The sequence below is a fragment of the Balaenoptera borealis genome (genome assembly GCF_965194805.1).
Source record: "Balaenoptera borealis genome assembly, chromosome: 5".
Taxonomy (NCBI): domain Eukaryota; kingdom Metazoa; phylum Chordata; class Mammalia; order Artiodactyla; family Balaenopteridae; genus Balaenoptera; species Balaenoptera borealis.
In genome coordinates, this window is record NC_138862.1 from 13,944,387 (window position 1) to 13,969,797 (window position 25,411).

The 25,411-nt window shown below is 42.0% G+C and overlaps 1 protein-coding gene across 11 annotated transcripts in view; it reads left to right on the forward strand.

The window, feature by feature from the left end:
- Nucleotides 1–25,411, forward strand: part of TIAM1 (TIAM Rac1 associated GEF 1) — a 204,372-nt gene that overhangs the window by 136,521 nt on the left and 42,440 nt on the right. For 10 of the 11 annotated variants that reach the window (XM_082393649.1, XM_082393653.1, XM_082393659.1 and 7 more), the window contains 3 exons: nucleotides 3,147–3,233; nucleotides 11,434–11,658; nucleotides 25,307–25,410. In XM_082393649.1, coding sequence (XP_082249775.1) covers nucleotides 3,147–3,233; nucleotides 11,434–11,658; nucleotides 25,307–25,410 — 416 coding nt within the window. The remainder of the gene's footprint in view (nucleotides 1–3,146; nucleotides 3,234–11,433; nucleotides 11,659–25,306; nucleotide 25,411) is intronic. The other variant, XM_082393656.1, reaches the window with a different exon arrangement.

Below are 25,411 nucleotides of genomic sequence, written 5' to 3' on the forward strand. Positions count from 1 at the left end.
TATCTGTAGTGGTTCCTGGACTTCACCTTGGAAAGCCGCCACGCATGGCTAATAACCTTAGGTAAAATCATTTATTCTCAGTGCCCAGTTCGATGTTGGCGGAAGGCGTTCCCACAAGTAGCTAAAGAGTCCCCGAGTCCTAAGAAGACCTGGTTGTCTCTGACCTCAGAATCTCCCAAGGATTCTAAATTCAGCCCACCTCTCTCTGACATTAGCACCTAAGTGCAGCTTCCTGCTATACATCAATTTCAGTATATGTAAGTTACTAGCACACATCAGCACACATACAAGATCTAACTATAAACCAGATGCTGCTTTCTATTGTAGAATGCTTTAGGGAGGAAATTATGACTTAATAATTCCACTGACTAAACAAATGGAAAGATTTAACACTTGCCTAATTTCTCTCTCTTGCCCCTCCCTCTACCTCAGCCCTCAGGACTCTCTCAGACTTGTTGTTGAAGTTAGTTCAAATAGTTTTGTAATAGACTAAGCATGATCCCCTAGGCTGCCTTGAAGTGGATGAATGCATCATTTCAGCAACTGAGTATTCCTTCTTCTCTGGGGACTGGTTAGACTATTAGACTTTTGGTCTTGTGTCCCCTCTATGTCGGAGATGTCTGCACTTTTCTCACTTTCTCTCTTTCACTGTATCCTGGACCCTGGTTTTGAGTACTTCTATTTTGTTTACTTTGTTGTCCTGATTTATCTTTGGTCATGAATTTCAGTATGAGGAAACTTCTGGTTATTCAACATATGAGTCTGTCTTCTTCGTTTCTTCACTTAGTTTTAATCACTTCCTTCATTCTCAAGATCATATGCCATTCATGGTGCCTCCTGGTCTTTGTAACTCTTAAGCCTTCTGATGGGTGGATATATTGGGTTTATATTGAATAACTCCCTCTGTCTTCTGTTGGCAGTCATTTTGGACCGTATTACATTGGTCTGCTGGGAATTACATTGCTGCTATCCTATTTAAAAGAAAAAAATATGCTGACTTGAGCGGCTGACATCAAAAAGTCTACAAATAACAAATTTTGGCGAGGATGTGGAGAAAAGGGAACCTTTCTACACTGTTGGTGGGAACGTAAATTAGTGCAGCCTCTATGGAAAACAGTATAGAGGTTCCTTAAAGAAACTAAAAATAGAACTACTATATGATCCAGCACTCCCGCTCCTGGATATATATCCGGAAAAAACGAAAACTCTTAATTCAAAAAGATGCATGCACCCCAAAGTTCATAGCAGCACTATTTACAATAGCTTGGACATGGATACAGTGGAATATTATTCAGCCAGAGAAAAGAATGGAATATTGCCATTTGTAGCAATATGGATGTGCCTAGAGAATATTATTTCACAGCTTAGTGAAATAAGTCAGAGAATGACGAATACTATATGATATCACATATGGAATCTAAAAAATAATACAAATGAGTACATATTTGTTACTGTAGGAGATGGTTATAATCCCCACCTTCCCTCCAGTGTGCAGATTATTGGCATCTTGAAATGCAGGCTGCTCCTTGGGACTCTTGACATCCTTAGTGGTAAGGAAGGAAGGCAGCAAATGAATACCCATCTCCACTGACTTTGGTTTAAGGTGACTTGCAGTAGGCTCTCAACACATCACCTCTCCTGACAATGTGTTCATTTTATTTTTAATAGAATAAAATTTGAATTAAAAATATAATTAAAAAATTTGGTCTCAGAACTTTATAAAATGGTAGCATTTTAGAAAGGAAATGCCTGTATTTTAATGAATTCTATTCATCCTCTCCCTGATGTAGTCCTTGATTCTGTATCTATTCTAACAGATAAAAGAAAAAGAAAATCTCTGCTGCGATGCAGATAAATACGCCTGTGTTAAGGCTAATGTCATTTAAGTGGCTCGTGTCTAAAATTATTTTTATTTCAGTGGGACTTCTTGAAGAGTAATCTGAAAGTTAAAAGTTGCTGTAAGAATGGAATTTAAAATAAGAGAATAAAATAAAGACTTTGGAAAGTCCTCAGGGGGTGGGCTCGTATAGTTCCCTATCCGAGGGAGTTTCGCTACCCTAGTGGGTGATGGCATTTGGCAGTTTTGCCTACGTGTGGGTACCTATTTCCTGGTCCTGTGAATGATACAAAAAAAACATGTGTTCATTATGACATGAACTGAGAAGTCTCAGTGAATCCCTGGGCCCCAGTCTTTTAATTAATTATTCTATTTTGTTGTTAGTTGCCTGCTTATTTTTTGAAACCACTGTTTTTTCCTTTGTCTAAGCCTTATTTTTCTCCCAGAGCTGAAATCATTCATGTTATATCTTTACAATTGTATTAATTTCCATTGCCCTTTTAAGGTTATCTACCAAAGTATTTTATCCTGAGGGAAAGTCGGTGTTGGTTGTGGACATTGCATTGATTGATCAGAAAGAGTTTTACATGAGACTGTCTAGAAACAGAGGTGACCAAGGCTTGTAGCCATAGGATTGGGAGCACTTAGAACCTCAGGGCCTTGTTCTGCCTTATTTTCCGAAGGATGTAGCAAAACCCAAGATTAATTAACTAATGGGCTTTGAGCTCTGGAAGCCTAGACAGGTATAAGATAATCTTATGATCAAACACTAGGAGAATGTGCAGTCCATCAGTTTCAATATGAAGAAGGATTTCTAAAGTTTGTTGCTACTTCTCCCTGTTTGCAGAATTTTACTAATTAAAGCAGTGTCCACACAGCAATATATATGGATGAACACACATCATACAGTTGTTCTGTTGACATGTCCTAGGACATAGATTTGCTGAAAAAAGTCAAGGGGACCCAGATGAGATAAGCTGATTGCTTCTGTTTTGTGCCATGGAGGGAACTGTGAGAAAAAAAGCAAAACTATGGCATTTATTAGCAAGCAGAGTAAAACAAAATCATTTTCTTCCATTTGAGTTGATAGGTAGGTTGTATGAAGATAGATGTACCTGGTAATATTAATTTTTACAGTGACTTCTTTTAGAGTGATCTAAACATACATTTTTCTACTTTGTGAAACAATATGAACAAGGAAAAACTATAACCCCAAGCAGTGAACATAGCTAGTTCACAGCAGATTCTTCTTATTGTTCTCTCAACACTCAGAGGGTGTGAGCCTTACCTGGCTGTCTCTGTTTCCTAGGCTTTTCACTTTCTTCTGTGGAAGAAGATGGTGTTCGAAGGCTCTACGTGAATAGTGTAAAGGAAACTGGCTTAGCTTCCAAGAAAGGTAAGTTACTAAGTGTCTTGTCTTGACTTGTCTGTCTTCATTTCCCTTTTGGGTTTCTCTAGTTGGTGGATGAGAAGGATATGCCCAAAGGTTCACCCCTGAAGAGTATTTAAATGTTGTCTCATCGAAAACTCTTCCAGGGAATTCGAGTATTATTTCCATCAGCTCAATTGTGCAAGGAATGTTGCCTTCTTGGATTTTAAATCTGATTTTGGGCCCATCTCCATGGGGTTGATGGGAAATTCCCTTCTAATCAGAAGTGGTTGTCCTTCCCTACCATCTGGGATGGAATGGAGGTCCCAGGGATCTTCTTGAAGCAGATTATTCGGGAAGACCCCTCTGTGCTTTGGTCTGCACTGGTTGAAGCTGACACTGGCCTTTGCCTGAGCTTGCAAAGCTCCTTCATGTTCTGTTGCTGCCATTCATAGAGGAATCTTTGTAGAAGTTGAGAACCTAGGGGTTCAGGATCCTGACTTCCTGCCCTCCTTAGAGAGCTCTTCTCTGCTACACCCTGCCTGCAGCCCTACAAGGGCTCATAGTGTTGTCTGTCTAGGCTACTTGTGGAACCCCAGCTCTCCATACTTTTTCTACTCTGAGAGAATCATTTCAACCTAGATTTTTTGCTTCCTACGTTAGTTTCCTAGGGCTGCAGTAGCAAATTACCACAAACTGAGTGATTCAGAACAATAGAATGTATTCTCACACAGAGGCCTTTCAAACTTCTGGCCTCCTGATGTTTTCTCATCAGGAGGCCAGAAGTTTGAAATCAAGGTATTGGCAGGGTTGTTTCCTTCTGGAGCCTCTGCAGGAAGAATCTGTTTCACGGTTCTTTCTAGATTCTGCTGGCTGCTAGTAACCCATGGCATCCTTGGCTTGTAGCTGCATCACTCTAATTTCTGCCTCTGTCCTCACATGGCCCTCTTTCCTGTGTGTCTCTCTGTCTTTACATGGCCTTCTTATAAGAACACCAGGCATTGGATTTAGGACCCACCCTACTCTGGTATGACTTCATCCTGACTTAATTACATCTGCAAAGACCCTATTTCCAAATAACGTCGCGTTCTGGGTGGACATGACTTTTGGGGGGAACGTTCTCAAGTCACCATACTCACTGTAAATGCATTGGGCAGGTAGGTAGGGCTTAAAATCCACCTTCATTTCATTCTTCTTGCTATGGAATTTTTAGCTTCATCCAGGCAGTAGCAAAATAATGCCCATTGAATATAAAAGTCCAACATGTCTTGGTCAGTTACACTTGGATGTGATACCTGTATCTGTTCTGCTAGAGGACAGTGGAGCAGCTGGGAGAGGATGGAATGCCTGCCTACCTTTCCCACCTCCTCCCATGTTCTGGGGCAGCTTAGTTCTGGGTGTTCATGGCTTACAAACTCCCTGTGCAGCTTACTTTGCCCTGTGCTGTCAGCACCGGAGAAGTGCTACCCACAGACTTGGCTCTGCACAGAGATGGCAAAAGTGTGCCCAATCGGAAACAAAGTTCAAGTAATTTATCTACTGCTAACGGCCATGGACAAGGATTTTCCTTCATTTTCCTTCCATATTTTCGAGGCCAAAGGCAGGCCGGAGGCCAGAGTTTGACGCATTCAAAGCGTATCTCAGCTAAGAGCAGAGGTGACGGGGCTTATTCCCCTTTAAACCCCAATCTGATTTTTATCTCTTTCAGCACGAGTGTGCCGGTTGGCGTGCGGGGGTGGGGAAATACGCTGCCCTGGTTTTAGTCACATCCTGTTTTAGTCCTTTGAATCCAGGAACACTGGTGTTAGATAAAAACAAACGGTCGTCTGCTGCAACTCCCTTGCCCCATATAGCACTGCTCTCTGCAGATGCAAGAGTGATGCCCACTTGTCCACCTGGGTGGCAAACTATTCCCAGTATCCGGCCTGCAGAGGGCTGTGTCGGGAGAGGTACTTGAGGTATTTGATGTTAAACGTAACCGCTATGTGAAGACTTCCCGATAAGGAGAGCTCGCTGTGGACCATACGGCCTCTTTGTGGACGTCTCTGATTATAAAACATCCTTCTCCCTCAGCTTCTGTTCACTCTTTGCCTCCTCGTTTATAGCCAGCCATTGGTGTTCATGATGTGCTTCATGTTACGACTGCTAAGTCTTTTCCACATTTGACACTTCCAGATCTTTCAACAATTCATTAGAATGTAGAATACACCTCTGGTCATTGCCCTCTGGACACTATCCAGATGCTAGTTCTGCTAGAGGACGGTCCAGATTTTAGTGTTTCTTAAAATGACCAGAATGTGGTGCAACCAAGGGGCGTCTGGTGGCACGCAGCCTAAATTAGATCTGAATATTCTGTTTGCATTAATTGAACCTACACTTTATTTATTTTTCTTAGCCACCTTGGGCTTTTGGCCTGTGATGGGCTGATGGGTAATTCCCATATTCCTGCTTTCTCTTGCCTACCTCTTGCTCTGTGTTGGATCTCACGTTGGCTGTACTTGTAGAACTGACTTTTGGAGCCAAACTGTGTTTACACTTATCTCTGTTCATCTTGGGCCTGTTTGGCCCATTGTTCTGCTCTTGGAATCATCTGAGGTTGGGATCAGGCATCTTCTTTGCTGTCATCTAAGTGTCTTCCAGATGGCTCCACAGGACACAGAGAAAGCTCTGTGCTGTATTTTTCTAGACAGATAGATTAGATGCTTCACAACTTCTACCGTGGGTGGTGGGGATCATTTTTGAGTAGGCTCAAAAATTCCAAAAAAAGTTTTCCTCTTTGTTCTATCAAATATTAATAATGAGAGTTAATGTCTTGAATATCTTCCACATGCCAAGTGCTGTGCAAAGAGTTTTATGTGGATTATTTTGTTGAATCTCATTTAATCCATGCCCCTCTTTACATATGAGGAAACTGAGGCTGGGAGAGATTCAGTAACATGCCCACGGGCACAGAGCTGTTACACAGTGGGGTTGTGACAGAAGGACCCTGACAAGGTACTTCATTGCCCACCACTGCTGGGCCCCCTGCTCTCACTTATTAAAACTGAGACTAGCGCACTCAGGTAGGTCCTGTATTAGTTTCCTAGGGTTGCCATAACAAACTACCACAAATTGGGTGGCTTAAGAAACAGAACTGGATAAAACTAAAAGCTGGTTCTTTGAGAAGATAAACAAAATTGATAATCCATTAGCCAGACTCATCAAGAAAAAAAGGGAGAAGACTCAAATCAATAGAATTAGAAATGAAAAAGAAGTAACAACTGACACTGCAGAAATACAAAGGATCATGAGAGACTGCTATAAGCAACTATATGCCAGTAAAATGGACAACCTGGAAGAAATGGACACATTCTTAGAAAAGCACAACCTTCCAAGACTGAACCAGGAAGAAATAGAATATATAAACAGACCAATCATAAGCACTGAAATTGAGACTGTGATTAAAAATCTTCCAACAAACTAAAGCCCAGGACCAGATGGCTTCATAGGCGAATTCTATCAAACATTTAGAGAAGAGCTAACACCTATCCTTCTAAAACTCTTCCAAAATATAACAGAGGGAGGAACACACCCCAACTCATTCTACGAGGCCACCATCACCCTGATACCTAAACCAGATAAAGATGTCACAAAGAAAGAAAACTACAGGCCAATATCATTGATGAACATAGATGCAAAAATCCTCAACAAAATACTAGCAAACAGAATCCAACAGCACATTAAAAGGATCATACACCATGATCAAGTGGGGTTTATCCCAGGAATGCAGGGATTCTTCAATATGCACAAATCAGTCAATGTGATACACCATATTAACAAATTGAAGGAGAAAAACCACATGATCATCTCAGTAGATTCAGACAAAGCTTTTGACAAAATTCAACACCCATTTAGGATAAAAGCTCTCCAGAAAGTAGGCATAGAGGGAACTTACATAATAAAGGCCGTACATGACAAACCCACAGCCAGCATCATTCTCAATGGTGAAAAACTGAAACCATTTCCTCTAAGATCAGGAACAAGACAAGGTTATCCACTCTCACCACTGTTATTCAACATAGTTTTGGAAGTTTTAGCCACAGCAATCAGAGAAGAAAAAGAAATAAAAGGAATCCAAATCGGAAAAGAAGAAGTAAAGCTGTCCCTGTTTGCAGATGACATGCTACTATACATAGAGAATCCTAAAGATGCTACCAGAAAACTACTAGAGCTAATCAATGAATTTGGTAAAGTAGCAGGATATAAAATTAGTGCACAGAAATCTCTTGCATTCCTATACACTAATGATGAAAAATCTGAAAGGGAAATTAAGGAAATATTCCCATTTACCACTGCAACAAGAAGAATAAAATACCTAGGAATAAACCTACCTAAGGAGACAAAAGATCTGTATGCAGAAAACTATAAGACACTGATGAAAGAAATTAAAGATGATACAAACAGATGGAGAGATATACCATGTTCTTGGATTGGAAGAATCAACATTGTGAAAATGACTCTACTACCCAAAGCAATCTACAGATTCAGTGCAATCCCTATCAAACTACCAATGGCATTTTTCACAGAACTAGAACAAAAAACTTCACAATTTGTATGCAAACACAAAAGACTCCGAATGGCCAAAGCAATCTTGAGAAAGAAAAACGGAGCTGCAGGAATCAGGCTCCCAGACTTCAGACTCTACTACAAAGCTACAGTAAACAAGACAGTATGGTACTGGCACAAAAACAGAAATATAGATCAATGGAACAGGGTAGAAAGCCCAGAGATAAAGCCACGCACATATGGTCACCTTATCTTTGATAAAGGAGACAAGAATATACAATGGAGAGAAGACAGCCTCTTCAATAAGTGGTGCTGGGAAAACTGGACAGCTACATGTAAAAGAATGAAATTAGAACACTCCCTAACACCATACACAAAAATAAACTCAAAATGGATTAAAGACCTAAATGTAAGGCCAGACACTATAAAACTCTTAGAGGAAAACATAGGCAGAACACTCTATGACATACATCACAGCAGGATCCTTTTTGATCCACCTCCTAGAGAAATGGAAATAAAAACAAAAATAAACAAATGGGACTTAATGAAACTTAAAAGCTTTTGCACAGCAAAGGAAACCATAAACGACGAAAAGACAACCCTCAGAATGGGAGAAAATATTTGCAAATGAAGCAACTGACAAAGAATTCATCTCCAAAATATACAAGCAGCTCATGCAGATCAATATCAAAAAAAAAAAAAAACAACCCAATCCAAAAATGAGCAGAAGACATAAATAGACATTTCTCCAGAGAAGATATACAGATAGCCAACAAACACATGAAAGGATGCTCAACATCACTAATCATTAGAGAAATACAAATCAAAACTACAATGAGGTATCACCTCACACCAGTCAGAATGGCCATCAAAAAATCTACAGACAGTAAATGCTGGAGAGGGTGTGGAGAAAAGGGAACCCTCTTGTACTGTTGGTGGGAATGTAAATTGATACAGCCACTATGGAGAACAGTATGGAGGTTCCTTCAAAAACTAAAAATAGAACTACCCTATGACCCAGCAATCCCACTACTGGGCATATACCCTGAGAAAACCATAATTCAAAAAGAGTCATGTACCACAATGTTCATTGCAGCTCTATTTACAATAGCCAGGACATGGAAGCAACCTAAGTGTCCATTGACAGATGAATGGATAAAGAAGATGTGGCACATGTATACAATGAAATATTACTCAGCCATAAAAAGAAAGGAAATTAAGTTATTTGTAGTGAGGTAGATGGACCTAGAGTCTGTCATACAGAGTGAAGTAAGTCAGAAAGAGAAAAACACATACCGTATGCTAACACATATATATGGAATCTAAAAGAACAAAAACAAAAACAAAATGGCTCTGAAGAACCTAGGGGCAGGACAGGCGTAAAGATGCAGACGTAGAGAATGGACTTGAGGACACAGGGAGGGGGAAGGGTAAGGTGGGATAAAGTGAAAGAGTGGCATGGACATATATACACTACCAAATGTAAAATAGATTGCTAGTGGGAAGCAGCCGCATAGCACAGGGAGATCAGTTCGGTGCTTTGTGACCACCTAGAGGGGTGGGATAGGGAGGGTGGGAGGGAGGTGCAAGAGGGAGGGGATATGGGGATATATGTATACATATAGCTGATTCACTTTGTTATAAAGCAGAAACTAACACACCATTGTAAAGCAATTATACTCCAATAAAGATGTTTAAAAAAAAACAGCCAGAACTGTATTCTCCCACAGTTCTAGAGGACAGGGTCTGAAACCAAGGTGTGTGCAGGGCTGTGGTCCCTGGGAGGCTCTAGGGGAGAATCCTTTCTTGCTTCTTCCTTCATCTGGAGGCTCCAGGTGTGGCAGCACTGCTCCAATCTCATCCTCCGTCTTCACATAACTTTCTCCTCTTCTCTCTGTGTCTCTCTTTTGTGTGTCTCTTACAAGGACACTTTTCAGTGGGTTTAGGACCCATCAAATAATCCAGCATGATTTTATCTCAAGATCTTTTACTGAATTACAGCTGCAAAGATCCTGTTTCCAAATAAGCTCACATTCCCAGGTTTGGGGACATGGACATATCTTTTTAGGGTCCACCCTTCAACCCACTACACATTGTTATTCAACCAGTCACAGCAACCTAGAAATTCTTTTTTTTAATTATTATTTTATTTTTATTTATTTAGTTTTTGCCCGAGTGGCTTGCGGGATCTTAGTTCCCTGTGACCAGGGATTGAACCCAGGCCCTAGGCAGTGAGAGCCCAGAGTCCTAACCACTGGACCGCCAGGGAATTCCCGCAAACCTATAAATTCTTTTAAAAAAACAAAAAACTTGCAGATGTTTTTAGTTTTTAAGTTGTTTCTTCTTTTTCTCCTTATTTTACCTCCTCTAATATCTAACCAAAAGAATTGTCTCCAGGAGAACACTTAAAAACCAATAATTGCCTTTCACATGTGGAAATTTTGTGTTTTCAATTCAAATGCTGTGATGCCAAAATCTTTCACCTAAAAAAATGGAATGGTTAGTCTCCCAGAATTCTGCCTCTGACGTGGAGGAAAACCTTCTCATTTCTCTCCCATTGCCTCCTCACCTGCGATGTTTCTTGGAGTATTTTATGATAGAAAATTGATTTCAAGTATTTTGGAACCCTGAGTAAAGCTGGCCGATAGGTGTGACCCGGTGAAGTTGGGAAGTGAGAACTTCTCTGCGGAGTTATTTTTCTGTGGGATCAGAGTGAGAACTGCGGGTGCCTGAGGGACTCTGTGGCTTTGTGTTTGGCAGTTCATCCTTTGTCTCTGCCCTTCAGTCGCTCCCTTTTTCAAGTTTGTTTTTCCACATTAGTCTAGAAAATAAGAATCAGACTCCCTTCTTCTTCTTAACTGAAGGGAAACCTTATTTCCTCTCCTGTTCTTCCCTAATCTCTCCCTTTCTCAAACTGCTGGAATGTTCTTTTAATGTCAGGTGGACCTGCCCCGGGTCAGTCCCAAGTTCTTGTTCTCCTAGGCTGGGCTGGTTCACGGCCGCTCCTCTGGGTCCCAAGCTTCGGCAACTCCCCAGCATGCTTTGCAAAAGTAGCAGAACCTTTGGGGACCTTCAAAAGGCCATTCACCCCAAGGTCCTGATGTAGTTTCAAATAAAAGGTGGGGGAGGGGAAAATACGATTGCATTTGGTTCCGTAAACTATCGTCTCTCAGTGTGTTTGGAATGAGATGACCTTCAGTGGTTGTAGCCGAGGCGATGCCTGCATTTTGGTTCCGTAGAAATGATTCATAGACTTCAGCTGACTGTGCACACGTGTCCGCCGTAGCACAAGAAGGCATGGAAGTTGCCGCAGTCAGGGAGCCTCTCCATCTTTTCCCCTCGAAATGCTAGGACGATAGCCAGAATCAGCATTTGCGAGGAGCAATTGGCAGATGCTTAGAGCACATAGACTCAAGAAGGAATAAATTTGTTTAGCGGGTGTATTCAGGACGGGATAGGCATACTGTGACATCCCAGTCTAGAACCCTCCAAAACCAAAGCCCACCTGATCACCCGATGATTTCCCCTTTGCGCACTACGGCCTGTTTGCAGCAACACCTATAACAGGAGAGCTCGGTGTGCCCTTTCGAAACAGGGCATCTAAGATGCTGTGATCTGATTTGATGCTGCAGCTGCTTTTACGCGTGTGTGACATTAAACATTTTCCGTCTCGCGTTGGCAGGCTTGAAAGCGGGAGATGAGATTCTTGAGATCAATAATCGTGCCGCGGGCACCCTGAATGCCTCTGTGCTCAGAGATTTCCTCGCGCAGCTGTCCCTGGGCCTCCTGGTGAGGACCTACCCCGAGCTGGAGGGAGGAGCAGAGCTGCTGGGAAGCCCGCCTCTCCGGCTGGACGGCCCCGCCGACCTCAGCGAGAACCCTCTCGCCTTTCTCACCAGCAACACAGGTATGGCTGTGCACCGGGCTGCCGCTCGGAGGCTGCCCATGCGGCTTGCGTATTTCTGTGGATTTCCTGCATCTGGCAGGTCATCTAAGATGTGTGAGTAAGATGAGCAGATTACTGAGCTTCCTGTCGAAATTTCAAAGGGGCCAGGAACTTTTGTGCTGGTGGAACTACTGTTTGGCTGCAATGGAAAGCTTTATCATTGCTGCTGTTGTTTGTCATTTGGGAGAAAGATAAATGGGTAGAGGCCACTGTCTCTTGGCTGTGGACAGAGAGTCGGAGACACAGAAGTGCCAGGAGTCACTTAAGATGCTGGGGCTCCCTGCCTTCCATGGCGCCATCCCCCAAATCACCCAGCCCTGCTTTGCCTTCTGTGGAAGAGGAAGATGTGGGATGAGATGCCCAGAGTGGAAATATGCCCAGAACTGGTGTCTGGTCAACTTTTCTCTTGGGCCCTTGTGACCTAGAGTCTGGACAAGCGCCCATCGGGTGGAACCCCCTGCCCTGCCCCGCCCCATCTGCCACTTCTCCTGTTTGCACGTTTCTTCCCGCTCCCTCTGGCAACCTTATACTCATTCAGAAAGGAACAGCTGCCCTGGGAAGCCTTCCTGGCACCCCACCAAGCTCCCCAGGACCCTGCAAAGACATCCTTCACATGGGCCCTGCTCCTGTTATACTCTTCCTACTTGCTTGCGTCTCTCTTTCTCCTGAGTTTGTTTCCTGGTACGAGACTTAGGTTTTCTTCACCTTGCTACACAGGCGCCCATTCTTGTTCAGCGGGAGAATCAGGGAGCAAGGCCACAGGGGAACAGATACGGCTATCATTTACCTCACCATGACCTGGTTCTAAAGTTGGGGTTGATTTGGTAAGCTGGGGTTTGGGATTTATTTTCTCTTTAAAACTCGGGTTTAAAAAAAGTCTTCATTTTCCACTTCTGAGTGTAGGTACTCTGAGTATTCTTGTTTTTCAAAGTCCCTTCTGAAGCTTGGCTTGGTAAGAATAAATCACAAGCGGAAGCCTTGTGACACAGTTCATCCTTTTATTGGGTGGTTCCCTAGGAGAATTTGACAAGTTGAGGCTCGAGAGAATCAATCACACTTAGTTACTGTTGACTTCTGACTCATTTTGTCATTGCAGTACCCACACGCCAATCCCATCTTTACAAAAGGACCCCAGGGAGCTGTGTACCCTTTAAAAAATTTTTTTTTTAAATTTTTTATTGAAGTATAGTTGAATTACAATGTTGTGTTAATTACTGCTGTACAGCAAAGTGACTCAGTTATACATACATATATATATATATATATATATATACATTCTTCTTCATATTCTTTCCTCTTATGGTTTATCACAGGATATTGAATATAGAACCTTGTTGTTTATCCATTCTATATATAATAGCTTACATCTGCTAACCCCAAACTCCCACTCCATTCCTCCCCCGCCTCCCTTCCCCTTGGCAACCACCAGTCTGTTCTGTATGTCCCTGATTTTGTTTCTGTTTCACAGATAGGTCCATTTGTGTCGTATTTTAGATTCCACATGTAAGTGATATCATATGATATTTGTCTTTATCTAAACAGGGAGCTGTGTACCCTTAATGATAGGGAATGGATACCATGAAGGTTGTTCTTTTATGTGACCACAAGATGGCAGGCTCAATCCCGTAAAACTCCGTTCACAGTGGTTTCTGTAAAATGACTGAGTAAGGCGTGTTGTGTTAGATTAGGTTATTGAAAGGACTTTCTAAGGTCTGGATGTACATACTACAAACAACAGTGTGTACTCAACCTTTTTTGGATTTTTTTTCCTGTCTGAGCCCTTCCTGTGGGTTATGGATATAAAGTAGGTGTTGGCAAACTAAGACCCACTGGCCAAATCCAGACTATGGCCTGTTTTTGTGAATAAAGTTTTATTAGGACACAGTCACACCCATTCATTGATGTTTTGTCTCTGGCTGCTTTCCCATTGCAATGGCAGAGTTGAGTAGTTATGACTGGGACTTATGGTCTGCAAGGCTGAAAATATTTGCTATCTGGCCCTTTACAGACCCCTGATATAAAGTGTGATTGAAATTGCTCATGATTTGTTCCTTTAAACACAATCATAGTTTTGATAGATTTCTTTCTTTTGAAAAAAGATTTGTGTGTGTGTGTGCGTGCGTTTGCACGTGCACACAGTTTGCCAAGTTTTAAGGCCTTTTATTAAAAATTTTTTTAAATTTAAAAATGTGTTTGTACATAGGTGTCTGTTTTGGGAATATTTGAGTATATTTTGTATATGTAGCCCTATCCTGTCAGCAGCTGACCTTAACATCCTCCTTCAGACCAGACACCTTTGTAATCTGCATGCTACATCCACTGAACCTACTGTTGTTTAAACCACATTAAAACTTTTATTTTGGAATCGTCTGTAGAAGATTTAGTTATTTGTTTCCAGATCATAACTTGGAACTGACATTTCTTAAGTATTTGCTCTGTGCCAGACATTAATCTGGATGTTGAAAGTTATAATGATGACTATGACATGATTCTGTCCTGATACTTAACATTTAGCAATGTTTTTTAATTGCTTCACCTTTTAATATCTTGTAGGGATCAAAAATCCTTCAGAACCAAGTGTGCTTGGTCAAGTTAGGTAATCAACTTGGTTCAAGAATACAGCATGAAAGTAAAGTCACAGTGTGGGTTTTCTGGACAGTTTCTAAGTTGGTTTCAACATTACTAAGTTCCAGAAGAATTCTCAAATGCTCTTCGGTAGTGGCGGCCCCATCAGACTGCCTGGAGGCAAGCAGTCACTCAGGCTCCCCACCTGCGTCTCAGCGTGTCTGCCTTCTGGTTGCTGCCATTTCCTAGTCCCTATTTAACAGTGCAAGATAAAAGAGGGGGCAAGTAAACAGGATAAAATAACCTGAAAGATGGTTCCATAATGAGGCAGAGTTTATAAAGCAGTGTGCACAGACAGCTGCAGTGACAATAGAAAACAACTGAGAAAATGTGTACAATGGGCAGGCTAGACTATAGCCTTCATCTAAATATAGCAGTAACTAAAAATAAGAAGCCTCCTGAGTGACGGAGTTGAGGTTTGATGCAGGGACCATCTTAGGGTGGTCATAGTGGATGTAAGGCAGCCTTGATGGAGGGCCTGGCCGTGTCCACAGGCACCCTGGCTGGTGCCCGTCTGTAGGAGGCTGGGCCTGTGGATTGCCCCATTTTACAAGTCCAAGTATGCAGACTTGGCCTTGATCCTGTCCTGAGAATTCTGATTGAAATATGTGATTAGCTTTCAGGGCTGGATTATTTCTGAAGCCTTTTTTATGGAGAGGTTTGTTTCCTCGAGGTAGAAATATCACTACCTAGTGCCTAAGAGTGGGCTCTGGAACCAGGTTCCTTGGGAATGAGTCCTATTTTTATGTTTATTAGCTTCATGACTTTGAACAGATTACGCTTGATCTCTCTGTGCCCCGTGTCCTTGTGCATAAAATGGGGATCGTACCACACCACTGTCAAATGAGGTTGTTGAGAGGAATGACTGAGTGATGAAAGTGAAGTGTTTAGAATATGTTCTAAGAGGTACTCAAATGTTATGCATTCAAAGCACAGTCTCTTGTGGGGATGGGGAGGTTCTCTAGCTTGTAACCTGAGGCTGCTCGGTTTTGATCTCCTCGCTGTCCTGTCTTCCACTTCAATCTGCACCGGGTGGATTGTCTGATAACTAAGTTTATGAAGTATACTTAAGGTAGTTTCCTTCCCCAGGTAGAAAGAAGTAGATTCTGCAGTCTAGAAGGCTCAGACCCCTGAGCCCCTTTTCAGAGATCATGATTCCCTTGGTCTGAGGTCGGGGCTGGGTTTGCACGTGTTGGATGGTTGCTTAAAAATCCTTAGGTGATTCTAACGTGCCACTAAGATTGGAGGCTACTCCCTTAGGTCACCGACTATTCTTAGTTATTGATCCTCTTTTTTTCATCTGGGTGGAATGGTAAGATGATTGGAATCCTTATGGTCCCATGCAGACCATCTACAGGGGTGTTTGTGGATAACATTCTGTGGTCTGCTTCATTGGTATTTTTGTAATGACAACCTGGTAGGTGATCTTCTTTATCCTCCTCTTCCTCAGTATAGGAGGGACACATGGTGACTGGATTGCCTTGTTGGCTTGGAAAGCCAGGGACTGGAGAATAGATTCCATCCTAAGTGTTCTCTCTAAGACTCAGTTTCCATTCTTGGCCATTGGCCATCCATGTGTCCTTGTTGAAATCTTCCTGGGGCTATTCTTCATCTTTTTTCTTTCTCTTTTTTTTCAACAGTTGTTTAGGTACAGACTGGTAAGAAAATGGGGGAAGGGGGTCCAGGCAAAAAGCTAGTTCCTTCAGTGGCTATTATTTTAGAAAGAGCCTGAAGTGAAGGGGAAGCTGGCATAGGAAGTTGCAAAACTCTGTTTCTGTGAGCTTTCCAAAAAGCCTCTGTAATGTTCCTGTGTGATTTATTTTGAATACTGATCTCATCTGGTGCTACTGACATTTGGGGCCAGATAATTCTTTGTTGTGGGAGGCTGTCCTGTGCCTTCACGTTAGCAGTATTCCTACAAACAACTCTCAGCTAGTCGTTTCTAACCCCCTCCCCCCAAGTTGTGTCAAAAATAATCTTCAGACATTGCTAAATGTCCCCACAGGGGCAAAGTCTCCAGTTGAAAGAACTGGCCTGGTTGATTAGAATGTATATACCTACACTCCCCAGTTAGGGAACTATTACAGTGAACGTCAATAATAGGAAAGCAAATCTAGATCTAAAATTATTTTAAAAGTAAGTTTCAGAAAAACAAAAGCCCCCAATTTTATGGAAGTTCTAAGAATCATAATTCAAGGGGCATCCATGGTATCTTTCCAAGGCTTCAAAATGTCTGTTTGTCTCTCTCACTTTAAGTTCTGTCCTTAAGGCTCACATTCATTTGACTTTAGCACTGGCCTCTACCTGTTAAAGACAATTAGGGCCAGCCTTGGGTTTGGAGAGTCAGCCCCCTTGATCTTACTCTGTCTGATGCTGAGTGAAAGATCGCAAGCCGCAGCGAGCACAGATAGCCCTCCTGCAGGAAGTAGATTAAGCACCCTTTGCTGTAACAGGAAAGGCTTCTGTGACAGCCAGGAGAGCCAAGGCATCTTGGTCAGAGCGAGGAGTCGTTAAGCACTCAGCAGCCTTTGATTTGCCAGGCTAGTGCTTGCTTCCCTGCAGTGCCTGTGAAATGCAAGGTTCTATTTCGGGCTGATGTTCCACGCAGATTGTCTGGTGCTCCATTCTGCAAACAGAAGACAACCAGACGGCAGGAGGGGCAGCCAAGAAAGAGGAACTGCACAGATTTACCTTCCTACAAACAGATATGGTCCCATTCTCCAGATTCACTGAAGTCTCACAGATACCAGTAGCACATGGCCTTCTAGTTGTTTGTCGATAAAATTTGGAGCCATGTGCGTTTTGTAAACTGTGTGCAATGCTTATTGTCACACAGCACATGGCCCGCTTCTGTGGGCCCTGCTAGGGAAACCCTAACGCCTAGGCCTGATTTCCAGCTGGATTTGATTAATGACACCCGTTGAGTCCTGTGTGTGGAAAAAAATGTCGTTTCAGAGATAAGAGCCTCCATTTGTATAATTTTAAAGAACGTTAGTGGATTATATATTATTTGAGTTTCACAACAAGCTGATAGGCTTGGGAAGGACTATATATCTACAGTTTTTTTGGATTAAAAAAATGTTCTCTGTAGAGAAACAGACACTGGGGTTTTGTGAAATTTGGTTGGAAAGAAGTTATTATTTGTCTCCCAAGTTAAAATTGTAGTGTTTCTCCTTTTTTTTTCTTTTTTTTAATAGTGTATATTTAGCTCTCCCCAGTTTTTTTTTTTCCTTTATAATTGTTTTGGTTTTGTTTTCTTAGCTTGGGGGAGGGGCAAGTGTTTATGCCGATCTTATATGTTATGAGTGTGTCTATGGAATTCTTATTCTTCTGTGACAGTAAAATGGCTGAAAAGCAAAACCATTGCTTAATGACTGGATTCCAGCTAAATGTCTTTATTGGCCGTGTCTAAACCTTTTCTTGCTCCCTTCCCCTCATTTTCTTCACTCAATAATTAGTTATGATTGGTTCCTCTTTGGAAATGTTTGAATTGGAGAATCTGCTAGTTTAACTTACATTGTTAATGTATCTCATAAGGCAAAGATTTTTTTCCTTCCTCCATTAAATTTAAGTCCCTCATGGGCTTAAATGGAGCCTTAGTGAATGCGTCTCATCCAAGTAAATCAAAGATAAATCAAAATGTAAGCTTACATTCATGTGTTTGTACTGCTCCTAACCTCATTGTTGTCTATCCGGCTAACGGTGAGTGGGACGTGCTAGCAGCAAAGGTTTCCTCCGTCACAAAACAATCACATTATGATGTGAAAATAATTTGAAGAAGCAGAGAAATGATCACACCTGTTCACAACAATGAATGTTATTTATGGCAGCTTTTGAGATAGCCTATGGGTCCTGTCCTGCTGGGCCTCAGCCCTGCCCTGTGCCTCCTCATTCTCTGAGACTGCCCACCCACTGTTCATCTTTTTTTTTTTTTAATTGGGGTAGAATAACATTATGTTAGTTTCAGGTGTACAACATCATGATCTGATATTTGTATACATTGCAAAAGGATCACCACAATGCCTAGTTAACACCCATCACCATACATAGTTACAATTTGTTTTTCTTGTGATGAGAACTTTTGAGATCTACTTTCTTAGCAACTCTCAAATATACAGTATAGTATTATTAACTATAGTCGTCATGCTGTACATGACATCCCCATGACTTATGTATTATAGCTGTAAATTTATACCTTTTGACCCATTTCACCCACCTGCCCCCCAACCCCCTACCTCTGCCAGCCCCCAGTCTGTTCTCTGTATCTGTGAGGTTTTTTTTGTTTGTTTTTGTTTTTGTTTTGCTTGTTTTGTTTTAGATTCCACACATAAGTGAGATCATACAGTATTTGCTTTTCTCTGTCTGACTTATTTCACTTAGCATCATGCCCTCAGGGTCCATCCATGTTTTTGCAAAGAGTAGATTTCCTTCCTTTTTATGGCTGAATAATTCTCCACTGTATACCCCTGCTCATCCTTTGTCTCTTTAGTTTTGGCCCTGCTTCCTCTCTGTGCTGCCACGTGTTGCTGGCGCCTCTTTTATGCCAGGTGGTGATGTGCTAAGTGCTGGGCATAGAGTGAAGTGGGACAGGCAGTTCCCTGCTCTGATTACTTCCTCAGCCAGCTCTCAGCCTTGTCTTCAGCTTTCTGGAGCCGTCTGCATGTGTACTGGTAATTAAATGGGGACAGCTACCTCCACGACAAAGGGAATAATCCCTTCAGGGTCTGCTCTTAGAGGAAGGTCTCTTGTGGTAAAGGAAGAGTAGGAAGTCGCAAATCTGTGTGTGTATGGGGTTGCATAGAAACTCGACAATGGTGTTCTATAAGCCTCTTCAGCTGGGAAGTGTTCAGAGAAGGCCTTGAAGTGTGGGAGCAAAAAAGGACTTTTTCCTGGTTTGGATTCCCTGTTCCTGCCATGCCAGTGTCTCTCTTCAGCATTCTTGACGGGCACCACTGTCAATTCCTGCCCCTCTGGCTCTCTTGGATGACTAAGTTCCCCCTAACCACGTGTTGGCTATCTACTGCTAGGTAACAAACCGCCCAAAACAACCATTTAATTTGCTCACTGTGCTCAGCAGTTTGGGCCGGGCTCAGCTGGACGGTTGTTCTGCTCTCCTTGCCTCAGTCACGCTTGTGGCTTTGTCATCTGGGCTTGACTGGGGCTGGTTTAAGATGGCCTTACTCACATATTTGGTGATTGTTTGGCTGGACCCCTCCTTCCTTGAGGTCTCTCATCCTCAAGAAGCTAGCTTGGGGGTTTCATTGTACGGTGGGTCCAGGGTTCCTGGGGGACCAGACAAGAACCTGCAAAGCCACTTGAAGCCTTAGCTCAGAATTCATATATCACCACTTATGTCACATTCTGTTGGCCAAAACAAGTCACAAACAAGGCCAACCCAAATTCATGGGGTGGGGACATTGACACAAAGATCCGTGCTTAAAGGGATGGGAGGAATCATCACTGCCGTCTTTGCCGATTGTCTACCACAACTGCATTGCCTTTTCTCTTTCTCTCCTATTTTGTTAATTTTTATCTTCAGTTAAGGGCAGAAACATAGCTAACAGGGTAAAAAAAGAATATATACTTTAGAATCAGATAGACCCACAGTTACTGATTCATAGGACTTCTTTTATATTCTAGATATTAATATTTTTTGCCAGTTATATGTGTTGAAGATAACTTTTCTCAGTCTATAATAAATCTTATTGCCTTTATGGTGCCTTTTGACAAAGAGAAGTTTTTAATTTTAGTAAAATCTGATTTTCTATCTTATAGGATTTGTGCTTTTTGTATCTTGTTTCAGAAATCCTTCTCTCTCCCCTGGGCAACAGACATTTTCTTCTGTATTTCCTTCTGAAAGATTTATAGTTTGGACTGTTCACTTTCTGGTTTATACCTCGCTGTTACTGATTCTTGTGAATGATGTGAGTTAGGGTTCAGCTTTTTATTTTCCCATGTGGGTAATCTGCTGTCCTAGCCACATTATCAAATGTTCCATTCTTTTGCCCTGGATCTGCAGTGACACATCTGCTGTACATCACACTTCCATACACGGGTGGGGCTGTTTCTGGGACTCTCTGTTCTGTTAGCCTGTCTTCTTGCTAATTCTGCACTGCCTTATATTATTGTAACTTTAAATACATTTTGATATCTGGTAGGGAAAGTATCCCAGTCTTGTTTTTCTTCTCTAAAACTGTCTTTGGTATTACTAGCCTTTTGCTCTTTCATAACAAATTTAGTTCCAAAAATAATGCTGCCAGTGTGGTCTGTCTGAATTCAGATTCTTTGGCATTTGTTGAGATTTGTATTATGGCCTCATATGTGGGCTGTTTGCATAAACTGCTAATCCTTGTGAATAGGGTTTAAAATTCATGGATCAAGCATAATAATTCTTGATGTTTACGTCTTCTATAGTCTGACTAAATCTATTTTGTCTGGCATTTGGAGAGCGTTCTTTACGTTTGCCTAATATATTTTCCATCCCTGTACTTTCAATCTTCTGTGTCTTTTTGTTTAGGTCTATTTCTTTCCTATAAGCATATAGGTGGGGCTTTGTATGACATTATTTTGGGTTTTATCTAAACATGAAGTTTAAATATTGAGTTTAGTCTACATTACATTTATTTAGAAGATCCATGTATTTTGTCTCATTTCTATCATCGTGTTTTGCTGTCTTGATCTTGTTTGTTCTTCCTGCCCTTTCCTGTACTCTCTTTTGGCTGAATTTCTAAACTCCACTTTCCCCTTTCAACTTATACAGTCTAATTCTATTCTTTTAGTGGTTGCCCTTAAAATTTTAACATGATTTCTAACAAAACAAGGACCAAATTCTTTTTACTTCGCACTTGAAGCATAAAAGGACCATGAAATGGTTTAAATACAATCGCCCACCATTGCTTTAGTTTCATCTTGTATTTTTTACCTCCAGATGCCTTTTTGGATGTGTGTGGAGTGTTGTTTTATACACTACAACTTGCCTGTGTGACTATCAGCTCTCTATTTATCTCTCTGGTAACCTTGTATACTAGATTATACGTGTGTGTGTGTGTATATATATTTTCCCACCCAAAGTACATCCTTTAGAGAATTTTTTCTTTAGCGAGATTCTGTATCAGTAAACTTTCTCACTCTGTCAAATGATTTTTATTATATTTTTCTTCTTGAATACTATTTTAGCTTGAAATACAATTCTGTGTTGAGAGTTTGAGCATTTGAGAATTTCTGTGCTGTAGTGAGATAATGTCTTCAGATAGGCCGTCCTAGCTTCTTTCTTCAACTCTTATTCTTATCCATTGAGTGTTTAATTTCAGTGAGTATAGTTCTCATTTCTAAAAAATTTACTAATTTACCTGGTCTTTTTTGAAAGTCTCTCTTTTCTTGTCCCCCGCCCCCCTTTTTTTAAAGCGTACTCGTTTTGACAGTCTCTATCTGATAATTGCGGTATTATTCCTCGGGAGTCTGATCTGCTGCTTGTTGAGGCTGTTGCTTCTCCCTCGTGGGGACTTGGTTCTCCTGTGTTTATAATAATGGATTATAGGTTCTTGTTTGACCCAGCTTATGTCTGACCATTAATATGATCCCGTCGTTAAGGATGAATCCCTCTAGAGCAGACTTGTTTTGGCTTCTGCCAGATGCCCTTGGAATACAAATTTAGAACAACTTCATGGCAATTTTTCATCTTGAGGATCACGGACTGAATTCCTGTATTGAAGTCCTAACCCCTGATGTGAGGGGGTTATTAGGAGTTGGGGGCCGTAGGGAGGTAATTAAGTTTAGACGAAGTTACGAGCTGGATTAGGGTCCTTGTAAGAAGAGGAAGAGGGGCCAGGGTTCACCCCCTCTCTCCTTGCACGCACAGAGAGCGGTCATGTGGGTGCCCAGTGAGGTGGCGGCCGTCTGCAAGCCAGGGAAAGGGCCTCACCAAGGAAAGAGTCTGCTGGCACCTTGATCTTTGACTTCCAGCCTCCAGAACTGAGAGAAATAAATGTCTGTTGTTTAAGCGACCCAGTCTGCGGTCCTAGTTACAGCAGCCCGAGCAGACTGAGACGTCGGAGCCTCCAGAATGTAGGACACAGTGTAAATCTGAATCTCAGACACCTGTACAGCCAGCCTGTGGTTGTCACCTCCAAGAAGGAACCCTTCTTCCTCCATCCCCACTCATCCCAGAGTATAGGCAGAGTTAAATCAGCTTCCTTTTTCCTTCTTTTTTTTTTTTTTTTTCTCTTTTGCCAGTGAGTACTTTTGAAAAAAAATCTTTTTGAGTCTTTTTGGGGTAAAAGTGTAGCCTTATCAAAGGAACCATATGAATGTGGGAGATTTGATTCTGACTCTCCAGTTTGTACTGACCCAACAGTTGTTTTCTGTCTCACGGCTTCACAGTTGACACCAAAGGCTCCAGGGCTGTGGTTCCCGAGCTGGGATGGTTCTGCTGTTGGGCTCTGTAGGGGTGCGTGTTTGATTGTCACAGTGGCTGGGGAGCGCTCAAGGTACTTAGAACCCAGGAGCCCAGGGGGGCTGGTGCCCTGTGTACCTGCCATGTGTACAGTTTTCCTCCTAAACGTTTTCGCCTCCTGACACCAGCAGGTTCCCGCTCTAGGGTTTGGAGTTTGGAGACTGATGGATTACTCAGCACTGCCATGGCTTTGGGACTGGCCCACCCCTCCTGCTTCCTTTGTCTTCTTCATTTTGGGCTCTGGGCATTTCTTGGAGCTCAGCTTTATGTTTAAAAAGGATTTGGGGAGACTTCCCTGGCGGTCCAGTGGTTAAGACTCTATGCTTCCACTGTAGAGGGCACGGGTTCAATCCCTGGTCAGGGAACTATCCGCATGCCGCATGGCACAGCCAAAAAAAAAATAATAATGAAAAAAATATAAAAAGAATTTTGTTCTATCTTATTGATACTTAGAATTTCTAAGTGTTTTGTAGAATTAGGGTTTTTTTGCTTCCTTTTTAGGATACCTGGCCCACGATATTGTTAACAATGAAAATCCTTTCATTCCTTTTTCCACTATTTTGTGAGCAACCGCTAGACCCCAGGCATTACGATATACAGTGGAGATATGCAGGGTCACAGTATTTGGCTGTACCGTCTGGGGGTCGCCATTATGCAGATTACAGCGTGAAGGTGACCTTGTGTACAGCCTCGCCACCCTGCTTAGCGCTGAGGGAGCGTGGTTCCTGCCATCTCAGAGCTTAACGCTGTTCAGATCTTCCCCTTCTTTCTAGCCCCAGCATCTAGGTCATTGCCCCCATTTAAAGTATTCAATCACTCTTTTTTCCTCTGGTGGTGACGGTGTGACATTGTTGATGTCCACCAAGTTAAGTGAGCATCTTTCTTTGATGGCTCCCGCCATGTTATTGAGTGAGGAAGTAATTAAAAGAAGTGCAAGAAAATCGTAGAGTTCTAGCTCTACGATTTTCTTGCACTTCTTTTCGACTAGGTGCGGGGAGGCGGTGGGGTTCAGACAGAAACTTACAGACCATACAAGGTAGGCATTCGCTTCATTGGTGCTTCATTCCGGAGGAAGGGAAGGGGACCACAGGATGCAGCCTTGGAGCGAGGTTTGCTCAGGGATTGGCTTCTTTCCTTAGTTTCCCAAGCAACCTAGAATTTGATCAGAAAGTCATGCTAAACAGCTTGTGACTGTAACCGTGTCATTGGAATAAGGCAGCCTCTTTGCAGACTGACGCTTTCATCCAAGGAGTCAGAAAGTGGCTCCTTCTCTCTTCTCTTTTCTTCTCTTTCTTCCCTTCTCTCTCTTTCTTCCCTTCTCTTCTTCTCCTCCTTCTTCCCTTCTCTCTCATCGGGTTAGAGTTGATGGTGCTGTAGTCCCTGACCCAGTGCCTGGCATATTCTAAGATAATGGTCATCAAACCACTGTCTTATCAGACTAGCTAGAGGTTTGTAAATATACTAGAGACTTGTTATTCCAAGTGTGGTCCATGGACCTCTTGATTGATAACATCTTGGAGCTTGTAAGAAATGCAGAATCGTAGGTCCAACCATATACCTATTGAATCTGAATCTGCATAACATGAACGCCCAGGCAGTTCAGATGCTCTTTAAATCTGAGAATCCCCCCAGAGGAAAGAGATCTTAATGTTCTCTTCCCCAGTGCAGGGGGCTACCATAGCCAACAACTGCAGTAGGGACTTGGTAAAATAGGAAAGAAAGTTGCCTACACTTTTGCATAGAATATGGTGGGAAGAGTGGGTGTTATAAGATGTTTGAAGTTTGCCAGGTAATCTATATGAAAGTTATTATTTTTTTTAATGTTCTTCTCAGAATGGGTTTTTCAGTTATTTTAGCAATGAAGTAATTGATCCAGCAATTAATTTGATTATAAATCAATCAAATAATTTAATTTTATTTAAATTTTATTTCATAGATAGATGGATAGTAAATTATTGTCTTAGTCAGCTGGGGCTGCTGTGACAGAATACCACAGACTGAGTGGCTTAAACAACAGATAAATTTATTTCTCACAGTTTTGGAGGCTGGGAAGTTCAAGATCAGGGTTCCTGCTGAGGGCTCTCTTCTGGCTTGCAGACAGCTGCATTTTCTCTGTGTCCTTACATGAGGGGAGGGGAGCTCTGGTGGAGGCCCATCGTCAAGACCTCATCTAAACCTACTTAGTTCCCAAAGGCCTCATCTCCACATACAGTCCCATTAGGGATTAGGGCTTCAGCGTATGAAATTGAGGGGGGACATAAATATTCAGTCCACAGCAATTATTGTATATTATAAAATATGTATTATAAATAATAAAAAATATACTATGTTATAAAATAATAATAATAGTGGTAACAATAAAAACAACAAAAACTAACATTTATTGAACCAAGATCATGGAGCACATACTTGGAGTGTCTAACAATGTATGTGCACGTCATGAGCTTGACGCCATACTCCCTTGCACTGCCATGGCTTTATAGCAATGACTATATGTGCTGACCCATGTGTTCTTCTGACTTCATCTTGCAGGGCACAGCCTCTGCAGCCAGCAGGGCAGTAGTGCTGAGACTGCTCCGGAGGAGACCGAAGGGCCAGACTTGGAATCCTCAGATGAGACTGATCACAGCAGCAAGG